General features: G+C 49.8%; 2 protein-coding genes across 2 annotated transcripts; both read left to right on the top strand.

Annotated features, from left to right (window-relative positions):
- Positions 1-7026: 7026 nt before the first annotated feature.
- On the top strand, positions 7027-7542 carry LOC134654701 (uncharacterized). Its single transcript, XM_063510177.1, has one exon. It carries the CDS (start codon positions 7035-7037, stop codon positions 7530-7532), a length of 498 nt encoding a protein of 165 aa, XP_063366247.1. The 5' UTR covers positions 7027-7034; the 3' UTR covers positions 7533-7542.
- Positions 7543-8762: 1220 nt separating this feature from the next.
- Positions 8763-10847, top strand: LOC134654751 (uncharacterized). Its single transcript, XM_063510221.1, has one exon. It carries the CDS (start codon positions 8763-8765, stop codon positions 10845-10847), a length of 2085 nt encoding a protein of 694 aa, XP_063366291.1.
- Positions 10848-13669: the final 2822 nt, after the last annotated feature.

The following is a 13669-nucleotide window of genomic DNA, read 5'->3' as shown; positions in this document are numbered from 1 at the left end:
CGGGCATGCTTCTCTTAAGTGCGGTCCACCGCAGTGGCCGCACAGATCTGCTGGCTCTTTGCAGAATCGCCGACTGTGGCCATAGCCCAGGCAGCGCGTGCATTGTACTAGGGGACTCTGGTCCTCTACACGAATACTCTGTAGATCTATCCTCAGGCGCTTTCCTTCAAGTGCTCTGTTCCAAATTTTGGGGGATACCCTTAGGACGACGTGGCACGTCAATGGATTTCTTGCCTTTCTGCGATATTTGATCTCCAGGTGTCTTTCCTCTTCGTCGAGGCCGTGGAAAACCTCCCGATTTTGATTTTGGAGGGCCCTTATTATGTCTTCGTCGCTATTTATCTGCAGCACATCTCTCATTATCAGAAGCGGGTTTTTGTTTTTCACTTCCTCGACGGTGAGGTCGACTCCCTGGCTCTCCATCCTTTCTCTGAATTTGTCCCTCTCCCCTTTGGTCCCGAATCCCATGAGTACCTTCCTGTCCTTTGCCTTCCTTACTCTTTCCACCTGTATCCAACCTTCCTTTGCGTCAATCGCTTTGCGAACTTTCTCGAGCACCTCCTCGCCTGTCTCTGTTTCCTTTTCCGAGGAGACCACTACCGAGTGCAGAGTACTTCTCCTGGAAGCTGGCCCTGCACTCTGCGTCGTGTTTGGGGACGCCGCCGCTACGCTTGCGTATGTCGCGGTCGTCGCCATCCTCTCGAGGGTCTCCCTTTGGGTCTCCATCGAGGCTCTCAACTCGTCCATTTTCTTGCCGTTCTCCTCTATGAGTTTGGTTTGCTCTTCGAGCTTTAACAGGAAAGTGTCAGTGTCCGCTCCGGCCGAAGTTTTTGTGGCCTCTTTGGTTTCCTTGGGCACTTCCCTGTTTGCTCCAGGTTCTCCCTTTTTCGTCTCAGCATCCGCCTCTTTCACCAGCTGGTACAAACGGTCTAGGGCCTCTAGGACATCGTTTTTGATGCTTGTTTTCACGTTTCTCCCTTCTTTGATGCTGCATGTAGCCTTGTCATGGATAATTCGGGCCTCCACCGTCCTGCTTGAGTAGACCTTTTTCGCAGGTGCGGTGGGTGTCTTCCTCGCTGGTGATATTATAATTATATTTTGGCGTGCAGGGCCGGCCTGTGTTTCTGTTTTTCCTGCTTTTACTTGCTGTTTTGCTTCAGCCTTCGGTGGGCCCGCCTGCGTCTTTTCCTGTGGTGTCTTGGCCTGTGGTTTTGGGGTGTCGGTACCCACGGCCAGTAACGGGAGGGCCGCGGGGGCTGGCTTTGATGTCATCCCCGCTCCCGCGGCCTCTCCCGATGATGGGCTTGGTGAAAGCCGGTAGGTGCTATCAAGCTTCACCCGTTCCGCAGGACCTGCCCGCTTCGTTTCTGTAGTCGGGGTGGGAATAAGGCTTTTTCCCTGTTCCCACTCTCCGATGCTGCGTCTAACATTTGGGGCTGGGGTTGGCACCTCTTCCGACAGCCTACTTGCCGCCGGTGCTTGGTGCGAAGTGCCCTCCTCTAGTGTCTTTGGTGGAGACGGCATTTCCGTCTCCAGGTCGCCTTTTTGTTTTTTGCTCGGTGTCCTGAACATGTTGGAGGGTGTTCTGGTTCTATATAGCCCCTGTAAAGGGGGGGCGTCAAAATACAATAGGGGTATAGACAATAAAAGTTTGTGAAGAAAGAAGAAATAAAAAGTAGCGCAGTATAAGATACTCTATGTAGAGTTAGTCTAGCGACTATATTGTCGGTCTGCTGTCAAATTTTATTTGTCCGGATGTAGAGTCACAGACTCTGTCAATTTACAAACACAAAATCAATTATTTCTTTGCTCTATGTAGAGCCGTAAATGTGCCTCTGTACAGGGGAGACAATAATCACTTAATTCTAAGGATGAGCAGTCCGTCTGCGCTTTCAGAGTCTGAAAAGTCGGTTTCTGCGAGCTTTTACAAGGGAACGGAAAAATGGCTCTATGTAGAGCCGTTTTCTCAGTACCGACTGATAGCTCTCCCCGAGCCCTTTCTAATGATACCAAACACGGGTCTGCTATTCCTATTGGTTCCGGAGTTACGAGGGTCTAAAATATCTGGTTTCCGTCCAGAAACCGGTTCCTGGATTCGGTATCCGCCTGTATCTCCGGTTCCGCTGGCCCCACAGATCCGCGCTTGGGCTCGTTTTTCTGGGCTCGACGAGCTCTATCCAGCGGGGACACTTTCAGGCGAGAAAAAATTTCAGTTTTTCAGTTTCCTGAAAGAACCTGAAATTGTCTGAAACCCTTTTCCTCACCCTCAGTTGCACCCGCTGATCTCCCTGGTGAAAATCCCAAGTTTCTACGACTCTCCGTTCCGGAGATAGAGGGATTTTAAGGTTTCCAAAATGGCGGCGAGAACTGTCAAAGTCCGACTTTGACCGCTGATTTCTCGGGTCCTAGAGGTCGCAGAAACGCCGGATTTTCGATGCCTATCCTAACTTATCCTAAACTAATGGCTGACACCACTTTCAGGGCCGGAAAAATTTCAGAAATTTTCAGGTTAAATTTTCCCTGAAAGCTTCTGAAAAGTGTCTAAGGTGGTAGTTTGGCCTGCTGTGTCCACAAGGAAGAAAACCGCGATCTTCCAGCCCTCCCGGTTGCCGAGATATTGCTGCTGAAATAAAACCAAGATGGCCGCCGAACTGTCAAACTCAATGTTTGAAGGCTGATATCTCTGGAACCGGTGGTCCTAGAAAGTTCGGACCTTCTTCCCTGCTTGTCGCCCCTTCTCCTTTCTCACTCTAGTGTGGTCTCAGCCCTTAAAAATATTTTGCGAGATAATCACCTAAAACCGGTTAAAATCGGTTTTTACTCAAAAATGGCTGCCGAAGGTGAAAATCCGAGTTTTCTATGTCTAGTGGTTTCTGAGATATTAAATTTTGAAAATTGAAACCAGAATAAACAAAATGGCGGATTTCTGGTTTCCGGCCAATTTAAAAGATACGGGGTCCGCGTTTTAAGTTTCCCGAGGTACAATTACGATTCTAAAACCAAATATAACGTGAAAAAATAATATTTTATATTAATTTGGAATATATTAAAGAAAATAAGTAAAAAATCTATAACTCCTGAACCACTTGACATAAAATTACACAAAAAACAGTAAAATTAGCACAAAATACACATCTACAATACACAATAAAAATATAAAACAGTTCCTTACAAAAATTTTTCACAGTCAAAGTTTTTCGAAATTTTTCGAAAAATCAAAATTTCACTATCTAAAAAGTGTCCAAAAATGTCCAGACTTGATAGGTGTGTTCTCCCGGCAAGCGCGCAGCAGATTTCACAATAAAAAGTATATGGTCTGCCTGAACTTTTTGCACTATTCACTCTTAAAGTTTGAGTTTTTGAATTGAGTTATTTCCAAAACTAATTGTCCAAAAAATCTGTTCAAAATACCGTTTAGGTCCAGATGGTGTGCCGCTTCGTCCCACGTTGTCAAAGGTTGGCGCGCGCGTCCGGATCTATGACCACGCCACCACGTGGTTTTTGTTTTTCTGGCGATTGTGCTTCAGCCGGTTGTCGTATTGCGGCGCTGAGGGTGTCGGCGTGTAGAGCTCAGTGCGGCGCTTCCAGCGGTGTATTGCACTTGTGTATTGCGATCTCCTGTCGCAATGTAGACAGCGTTTTAGTTCAACTTAACCTCACTTTTCACGGTTTTTGACACTTAGCGGCTTTTTAAGGGGTCCGCCACTCACACACTGCAATCCTTCGGATGGCGCGCACTGTTCCGCACACACTGGTTTTTGTTTGGAGCCAATCGGGCTAAAATAGCCACGTCCACGAATTTTTAAGAGCGGAGCTTTGCGAAAACGATGCTGCTACGACGCCCGGTGGCACGTGACTGGTTAGGTTAGGTTAGGTTAGGTTAGGTTAGGTTAGGTTAGGTTAGGTTAGGTTAGGTTAGGTTAGGTTAGGTTAGGTTAGGTTAGGTTAGGTTAGGTTAGGTTAGGTTAGGTTAGGTTAGGTTAGGTTAGGTTAGGTTGAGGTACTCAGGCTGGTCGCCTTGAACTCGGTTGGGGCCTCTCGGCTAAAGTTAGCTTGCTGGAAGAAAGACCCATGAGGTGCTTTCGCTGCCTACAGACGGGGCACACTGGGGCCCAATGCATAGCGTCTGAAGACTACAGCAACCACTGCTACAACTGCGGTCAACCAGGACATAAGAGGTCAGCTTGCTCAGGATCACCTCAATGTATCCTGTGTCATGCTGCGGGAAAACCTGCGGACCATAAAATCGGGTCCAAAGCATGCACCAATCCCAAACCAAAGACAAAACACGCTGGCGATGGCCCCCGGGCCCCCTCCCAGGCTGTTATCCCCTCCACCGGTGCGGTGGAAGAGGCTGAGATGGAGATCGTAACAACCGACAATTAATGACAATAAAGGTGTTGCAAACTAACCTCAATCACTGCGCCAGGGCTCAGGATTTGCTTTTCCAGTCCCTGGCTCAGTGGAGTATAAATGTGGCAGTCGTGGCTGAGCCGTATTCGGTTCCACCGCGAAGCGATTGGGTGTCTGACATGGACGGAGTTGTCGCCTTGGTGGCAAGAGGAGGTACAGGCACATTCGAAAGCGTCGTAAGAGGGAAAGGTTATGTGGCGGCAAATTATGAACGTGTCACTTTCGTCGGCATCTACTTCTCTCCGAATCGCTGTTTGGCCGAATTTGAACGTTTCCTGGTGGAGGTAGGCGCCCGAGTCAGCCAGCTTTATGACCGGGGGTCAGTGGTCGTCGCCGGAGATTTTAATGCGAAGTCCACTGCGTGGGGTTCGCCGGCGACGGACGTGCGCGGTGAGGTCGTTGAAGAGTGGGCAATTGCGTCAGGGCTGACCCTAGCCAACCAGGGAGTCACTAACACGTGCGTGCGGCAACAAGGCGGATCAATAGTGGATCTGACTTTCACAAATGCCGCCCTGGCACGCTGTGTCCGTGATTGGAGGGTACTGGTAGACGTGGAGACGTTGTCCGATCACCTGTACATCCGTTACGACGTCTCCACGTCGCCAGTAGCTCAAGTCGGCCATAATTGCAGGCTACCGATTGGCGGCGGAGGTCCAAAATGGGCTCTCGGTAAAATGGACCGAGACCTTCTTTTAGAGGCGGCTATTGTACAGGCTTGGCTCCCTTCGCCGGAAGGCGAAGTAGTGGTGGAGACGGAAGCATCCTGGTTCCGGGATGCCATGACACTAATATGCGACACGGCGATGCCCAGGGCCAAGCCTCCACCACAAAAAAGAAAGGTGTATTGGTGGACGGCTGAGCTTGCACAAATGCACAAGGACTGTACAGCCGCGCGGCGTCGGTATACAAGGCAGAGACGCCGACGAACAGACGAAGATGCGGAAAGGAACCTTTACGCCTTGTACAAGGAGGCAAAGAAGTCCCTAAAAGCAGCCATAGGAAATGCCATAGACGCTGCGAGGGAAGCATTTATCGACACCTTGAATGCGGATCCTTGGGGCCGGCCCTACAAGCTCGTTAGGAACAAATTACGCTCCTGGGGCCCCCCGCTCACCCAAACGTTGGAACCTGAATTTGTCAACGACGTGGTCTCGGCATTGTTCCCTAGGGGAGGTAATAACAGGCCGCCAGCAATGGCACCACCACGAGCAGACGAAGTGGAGGAAGCTGAAGTGCCACCTGTAACAGCAGTTGAATTCGGCGTAGCAGTGACTAAGATGCGAGCCAAAAACACTGCTCCTGGACCAGACGGAGTCCCTGGCCGCGCTTGGGCCCTCGCGTTGAAAGAGCTGGAGCCGCGACTTATCCGTCTCTTCACGGCATGCCTGGAGCAGGGCCGCTTCCCAGTAGGATGGAAATCAGGGAAACTGGTCCTGCTAAAGAAAGAGGGTCGCCCGGCTGATTCGCCTTCGGCATACCGGCCGATTGTCTTGCTTGATGAGGTGGGGAAGCTATTCGAGCGCATCATAGCGTCCCGTCTCATCAAGCATTTGCAAGGGGTTGGCCCAGACTTGGCCGAAAATCAATACGGCTTCAGGAGCGGCCGTTCTACAGTGGACGCGATCCTGCAGGTGAAAAGGCTGGCACAGGAGTCTGTCTCTCGGGGAGAGGCTGTCTTGGCTGTGTCGTTAGACATAGCCAACGCCTTCAATACCATGCCCTGGGAAACCATAAACGAGGCCTTGCGCTACCACAGGGTTCCGCCTCACCTGGCCCATATTATCAGGGCCTATTTAAGTGAGCGATTTGTGACCTGGCCTGGGCAGCGAAATTGGGGACAGAAAAGGGTGGAATGCGGTGTCCCTCAGGGATCGGTTTTGGGCCCGCTACTTTGGAATGTCGGCTACGACTGGGTACTGCGGGGGGCAAACCTTCCTGGAGTAGACGTGTTTTGCTATGCCGATGATACGCTGGTGACGGCCCGCGGACCCAGTTTTCGCGATGCGGCAATTCTGGCAACTGCGGGTGTTGCCCACGTTGTCAGCCGAATACGGCGGTTGGGCCTGGAAGTCGGCCTACAGAAATCCGAGGCCATTTGTTTTTATGGCCACCGTAGAGGTCCTCCGGTAGGAGCCCAAATTATAGTAGGCGGGGTCTCGATTGCTGTCAAGCCGACCCTGCGCTACCTGGGCGTTATACTCGACAGCAAATGGAACTTTCAGGCCCATTTCCAACGCTTGGCTCCAAAACTGCTCAGTGCAGCGGCGGCCCTAGGGCGCATACTCCCAAATTTGGGAGGGCCCAAGGCCTCATGCCGCCGTTTGTACACGGGAGTCGTGCGCTCCATGGCCTTATATGGCGCACCCGTCTGGGCTGACGCCCTGGGAAGGCAAAACTCTACGCAGTTGAGAAAAGCGCAAAGAGCAATGGCGCTGCGGGTAATCCGGGGATACCGTACCATATCTACGGATGCTGCGTGTGCTTTAGCGGGATCTCTGCCCTGGGACCTCGATGCAAGAGCCCTCGCAGCTGTTTACCGCTGGCGCGCGGAGATGCACGAGAGGGATGAGCCACCAGCACCGAGGGAAATAGATGGACGGCGTGAAGAAATTCGGCTGGAAATGGTGGGCATTTGGGAGGAGAGACTGGAGCAGCCAATTGCTGGCCACCAGACCATAGAGGCAATACGTCCGGTCCTAAAACAATGGCTTGACCGGGACCACGGCCCTATGACATTCCGAGTGACGCAGGTCCTCTCTGGACACGGATGTTTTGGCCGATATCTGTGCAGATTGGGCCGAGAACCGACGCCGATATGCCACGAGTGTGGCGCGGCCGAAGACACGGGACAACATACGCTGGCTGTATGCCCAGCTTGGACTGAACAGCGGGCCACACTCGTGGCTGTAGTGGGGCACGACCTGTCCCTGCCTGCCGTGGTGAAAACTATGGCAGACAGCGACAGATCATGGAAAGCGGTGGTCTCTTTTTGCGAAGACGTGATGGCGAGAAAAGAGACCGCGGAAAGAGAAAGGGAGGAAGATCCGGCCTCCCAACCGATGCGCCGCAAGCGCGTAGGAAGGAGGCGTTTGGCGCACAACCGCCGACTTCCCCCTTAAGGGTACCCGTGGGCGGCAGGCTCGGGACATCTGTCGCCTACACGAGGGTCCCTGGGACGGCCAATGCGCCAAAAAATGGCACACTCTAGAGTAGAGGAACACAGTTCCTCCGAAGTCGAGTCCGGAGTTCGGACAGCCGCTGGCGGGGTTCCGGAAGCATGGTCCCGGCCGTTTCCCGTGCCTCGCCTTTAAAGCCATGAGGCGGTCAACAGAGGGGTTTTAGTGGGTATACCTGGGGTCTCATCAGCCCACAACAGGGAGTCCCACATAACCACCCGGCCCGTCCCCGCGCCGGGTGGTATGCGTAACGCATTTCCCCTCTTAAAAAAAAAAAAAAAAAAAAAAAAAAAAAAAAAAAGGTTAGGTTGAGGTAAATTTGAGAGGTAGAATTGAGGGAATTTTGCGAATTTTTGTGGCGAGATAAAGCTAATTGAGTTCTATTTTATACCGTTGTTCTTTCCCAGCCTTTCCCTAGATTTCTATAGTATTTTTAATTTCTTTCACTTTACATATAAATTCACTTTTTTCTTCAGGCGCTTTTTCACTTTGAAAAATTCACATCTTCTTTTTCTTTGTGTTTCTCCTACGTCTGTTAATTTTGTAATTGGGTCGGCTTTTTGCTCTACACGGAGCTTTTTACCCCATATCGATCCGACCTCTGGTTCGGGAGATATTGGAGTTCAAATTTCACGAGTTCGGTAAAAAGTTTACCCCATTTGCGGTTGACGACGTTAGGAGATTTCACTTTCAAAAAATCATATCTTCTGTTCTTGTGTAAATAAATTCTTTGTAGTAGGTTAGTTAGATTAAGCTAGTTGTAGGGAATTCAAATCCGTTTGAATTATATTTTTAGAGGGCTTAGTTTAGTAGTTATTAATTTTTTAAAGGATTGCTATTCCTGTTTATCAGGCGTCGGTAAACGCAAACATAAGTTGGTTTTCGTCTTAGAAATTTTGTAAATTGTAAAATATTTAATATTTTTAGTTTTAAAAATTAGTGGTAAATAGCACATACTTAGAACTATTTTTTGACCTTGGTTCGAGATTTGTAGCTCAACCAGGAGTGACGCTACAGCCCGTCGCATAAAATAATTTTAAGTTTGTTTTTGCTGTTTTGGTTCTGCTGCGACTCGCACTTGACCAAAATAGTTAGGTTAGGTTAGGTGTTTTGGTTTTTCACCTTTTTTAGGCGAATTCCACCCATTAGGGGTGGTCTTCGCGTAGTATTTATATGGATAACCCCGCGCAGGGGTTAAACCCGGAGGTGGCTCCAATGACTGGGCCCCATAAAGGGGCTTCAGGGGCGGGTTCTTCGACCTCGCCCGACTGGGAGGAACCTATGGAGGGCCAGGACAGGGCTGAGGCCGCGCCCAAGAAGAGGCCCCATGAGGGAAACCGGGTCCTGGATTATGAGACTCACGTTGGGAGCGGGCCTAAAGTTAGCACCTCGCTGAGGGGTAGGGCCAAGGCCATGGCGAAGAAAGCCTCCATAGGCCACTTTACCGGCCTGGCAGCAGCCAAGGCCAGACTGAAGGCCTATAAGGAGGACTTGCTCTTAGAGGTGCTGGACAGCCAGGAGGGAAAGGGAAAGGGAGTGGTCCCCCCTTTACTCCTGAGAAGGTCCCAGGGGGACAACAAAAAGAAGGGGGATAAGGAGCCGTGGATGGTGAGCCCGTCCCCTTCTCCAAGTCAAGAAATGACAGAAAGCAGCCCGCCCCTATACACAGGGACGGACTACATAGAAATAGTGCGGGAGGCGACCCATATTGTCCTAGAGGCTGCCGGAAAATCCGGCAACCTAAATGGACAAGTCTGGGGCAAACTGAACCAGGCCTGCCGGGACATCCTGGCGGCCACTGACGTCCTGGCGGATAGAGTAGAGGACGAGGAGTTGCGGGCCTTAAAGGCAGACAATAACCTAATGCGGGAGCAACTTGCCCAATGTCAGACCGAGATGAAGGCCCTTCGTAGAGCCTTATCTGAGAGGACGATCCAGCCCCCACAGGCCCCGACGGCCCAATGCGACCAGGCGACGGACTTCTCTGAGGCCCTCAAAGAGGCCCTCAAGGAATTGAAGGAGGACCTGAAGCGGGACCTTACAATTACTATGGGAAACATGATCTCGGCCCGCACGGGCTATTTCCCTGAGCCGGTCCCCCGCCCTCCTCTCGCTGCGGACAGGAATAAGACGACCGCGAACCAGCCGGAACCTCAATCTGGGGCGCCGCCCTCAAGGGCAGTGACAGGTGCGCCGCCCACAAGGCAGCCTAAGGCCCCTGTGGCCCAGCCTTCGGCACCAGCGACCAAGAAGAGGGCTAACTCTGCTCCTAGGCAGAAGACGGTGAAGGAGCCTAGTGCCTCTCCACCCTCGCAGCCGGCAACAAACACACAAGCGCCTGCTGAGTCTTGGACGCAGGTTGTCAGGAGGGGCAATGGCAAATCCGCCAAGCCCCCTTCCCCCCCTGCCGCCCCGGCTCGGAAACCGGCACCAGCGGGCCCGCGGAAGCTGGTTGTGCCCGCCACGGCCGCGATCGTGATGGCCTTGAAGCCGGAGTCTGAGGCGACATACGCCTCAATTTTGTTTAAGGTCACCAAATCGGTGAAGCTTGCTGATGTGGGTGTAGAGCACGTCAAGGTCCGCAAAACAGCTGCTGGAGCCAGGATACTTGAGGTGTCCGGGTCCGACAATGGTAGGGCGGCTGACGAACTCTGCCGAAAAATGACGGAGGTGATCGGAGAGGAAGCCCGAGTATACAGGCCCACCAAAATGGCGGACTTACGCATTTCGGGCCTAGATGAGGCAGCCACTCAGGAAGAGATCGCGGGAGCAATCGCTAAATTGGGAGAGTGCTCAATAAATGAAGTTAAGGTGGGATCGATTAGGGCCCAATATAATGGGACAGCGTCGACTCTGGCACAGTGCCCTATAACGGCAGCCAAGAGGGTCACCGCAGCGGGTCGACTTCAAATAGGATGGTCCTCGGCTCTAGTAGTGGCGCTGGACCCAACACCGATGAGGTGCTTCAGGTGTATGGGCACGGGGCACACCAGAGCACTATGCCCGTCGCCAGTAGATAGGAGCGGTCTCTGCTTCCGGTGTAGCAGGCCGGACCACAAGAGGGTGGACTGCAAGGCGGAGACTGCCTTCTGCTCGGTATGTCATGCGGCCAAACGCCCAGCGGGACACATAATGGGTGGCTTTTCCTGTACGCCCCCACCAGCAAAAGGCAAAGAGGCTCTTCCGAAGACCCAAAGAGCCTCTTCAGTGAATAACATCGACCAACGGGCCTGTGAGGGACAAAATATGGATATTTAGGCCCTACGTCTGGGGGGAGAATCAGAATGGTCATTGATTCTCCCCTCCCAAAGTGCGGGTTCCCTGGGGACGCCGGGAAAAGACGGGGGGCATCATGGAGGAATGAATGCGCGAGCCCATGATGCCCCCATACAACGTCTGAGAGGGGGACAACGGAGTGGGGTTTAGTGGGTATTCTCTTTCGCTCCTTCTCGCTAGGAGAGGGAATCGAAAGAGGGAGTCCCACATACCCTCCCCATTATGGCCTTGCCCCACGGCCGGGGAGGGATGCGTAAACGCATTCCCCACTCCGTCAACAAAAAAAAAAAAAAAAAAAAAAAAAAAGGTTAGGTTAGGTTAGGTTAGGTTAGGTTAGGTTAGGTTAGGTTAGGTTAGGTTAGGTTAGGTTAGGTTAGGTTAGGTTAGGTTAGGTTAGGTTAGGTTAGGTTAGGTTAGGTTAGGTTAGGTTAGGTTAGGTTAGGTTAGGTTAGGTTAGGTTAGGTTAGGTTAGGTTAGGTTAGGTTAGGTTAGGTTAGGTTAGGTTAGGTTAGGTTAGGTTAGGTTAGGTTAGGTTAGGTTAGGTTAGGTTAGGTTAGGTTAGGTTAGGTTAGGTTAGGTTAGGTTAGGTTAGGTTAGGTTAGGTTAGGTTAGGTTAGGTTAGGTTAGGTTAGGTTAGGTTAGGTTAGGTTAGGTTAGGTTAGGTTAGGTTAGGTTAGGTTAGGTTAGGTTAGGTTAGGTTAGGTTAGGTTAGGTTAGGTTAGGTTAGGTTAGGTTAGGTTAGGTTAGGTTAGGTTAGGTTAGGTTAGGTTAGGTTAGGTTAGGTTAGGTTAGGTTAGGTTAGGTTAGGTTAGGTTAGGTTAGGTTAGGTTAGGTTAGGTTAGGTTAGGTTAGGTTAGGTTAGGTTAGGTTAGGTTAGGTTAGGTTAGGTTAGGTTAGGTTAGGTTAGGTTAGGTTAGGTTAGGTTAGGTTAGGTTAGGTTAGGTTAGGTTAGGTTAGGTTAGGTTAGGTTAGGTTAGGTTAGGTTAGGTTAGGTTAGGTTAGGTTAGGTTAGGTTAGGTTAGGTTAGGTTAGGTTAGGTTAGGTTAGGTTAGGTTAGGTTAGGTTAGGTTAGGTTAGGTTAGGTTAGGTTAGGTTAGGTTAGGTTAGGTTAGGTTAGGTTAGGTTAGGTTAGGTTAGGTTAGGTTAGGTTAGGTTAGGTTAGGTTAGGTTAGGTTAGGTTAGGTTAGGTTAGGTTAGGTTAGGTTAGGTTAGGTTAGGTTAGGTTAGGTTAGGTTAGGTTAGGTTAGGTTAGGTTAGGTTAGGTTAGGTTAGGTTAGGTTAGGTTAGGTTAGGTTAGGTTAGGTTAGGTTAGGTTAGGTTAGGTTAGGTTAGGTTAGGTTAGGTTAGGTTAGGTTAGGTTAGGTTAGGTTAGGTTAGGTTAGGTTAGGTTAGGTTAGGTTAGGTTAGGTTAGGTTAGGTTAGGTTAGGTTAGGTTAGGTTAGGTTAGGTTAGGTTAGGTTAGGTTAGGTTAGGTTAGGTTAGGTTAGGTTAGGTTAGGTTAGGTTAGGTTAGGTTAGGTTAGGTTAGGTTAGGTTAGGTTAGGTTAGGTTAGGTTAGGTTAGGTTAGGTTAGGTTAGGTTAGGTTAGGTTAGGTTAGGTTAGGTTAGGTTAGGTTAGGTTAGGTTAGGTTAGGTTAGGTTAGGTTAGGTTAGGTTAGGTTAGGTTAGGTTAGGTTAGGTTAGGTTAGGTTAGGTTAGGTTAGGTTAGGTTAGGTTAGGTTAGGTTAGGTTAGGTTAGGTTAGGTTAGGTTAGGTTAGGTTAGGTTAGGTTAGGTTAGGTTAGGTTAGGTTAGGTTAGGTTAGGTTAGGTTAGGTTAGGTTAGGTTAGGTTAGGTTTTTTTTTTTTTTTTTTTTTTTGCGAAGGTGAAGGAAATCCTCATTGGATACCACCAGGCCGGTCCTGATGGCATGCCCGACTCGACTGAAGATGGCATCCCGCCCTAGGATGGAATGCCATCGCCAGTCGCCTACGGACTAAAACCTCCCCCTTTGGGTATAGGATGTTTAATATATTGGACACGCAGCGCTAACGGTATACGCTTTGTGTTCAACATATGGGTGAGCAAGGAGTTAAGATTTGTTTGCAGGGAAAAAGATGGATATGATGAATGATGGATCGGTTGATTGAGGTAGTGGGAAATTACTGTTAGGGCGATTTATTTTACCGGCTTGGGAAGGTGAAAGTTTAGTTTAGAATATGATTAGTAATTGCAGTCTGCTCGCCGGGACACCGGAAAAGCATAGTCCAGTCCAGTGTCCCGACTAACAGACGCAGGCGAGCAGACATAAAGGTAGATGAATATTACAAGATATTATACAATATTATTGACAATAATCAGGATTCTTAATATAATCAAGTTACAATAGACAGAAAGATTATTTAAGTACAACTTTGCAGAGTTTGGCGTGCTCCAATTTGGAGCATTAATTGGCGCAGAGAATTATTACACAATATTATTCAACAATAATCACCATTATTTTTATAAACATCTTACAATAAACAGAATTTGAATTTAGCGCATGGCAGGCGAACAATTATTACATGCTCTACTTATTGTTCTTAGACGTATTCAATCTTTTGTCTTAGGTTAGTCTTTACTGCCTTAATCAACGGGCAGATGTGGTTGATTGCTGTGTGATTAACATTATGTTTGGTTGAGTGCTTGTGGTTGCATCCAATACAGTTGTAGCATTGTGGAGTCTGACTTTTATTCGGACAGGTTTTGTAATTATGGGTGCGGTCAGCACAGTAAGAGCAGGGCTTGATCATAGATTTACAATGCACTGTTGTGTGTCCAAACTGCA

This window comes from Cydia amplana, chromosome 15 (assembly GCF_948474715.1).
Source record: "Cydia amplana chromosome 15, ilCydAmpl1.1, whole genome shotgun sequence".
Taxonomy (NCBI): domain Eukaryota; kingdom Metazoa; phylum Arthropoda; class Insecta; order Lepidoptera; family Tortricidae; genus Cydia; species Cydia amplana.
Note: the sequence above shows the minus strand (reverse complement) of the source record. Positions and strands in the feature narration are given on the sequence as shown.

What these genes read in the sequence shown, in the direction of transcription:
- LOC134654701 (XM_063510177.1), top strand. Translation starts at nt 7,035, where the DNA reads ATGGTGGGCATTTGGGAGGAGAGACTGGAGCAGCCAATTGCTGGCCAC.
- LOC134654751 (XM_063510221.1), top strand. Translation starts at nt 8,763, where the DNA reads ATGGATAACCCCGCGCAGGGGTTAAACCCGGAGGTGGCTCCAATGACT.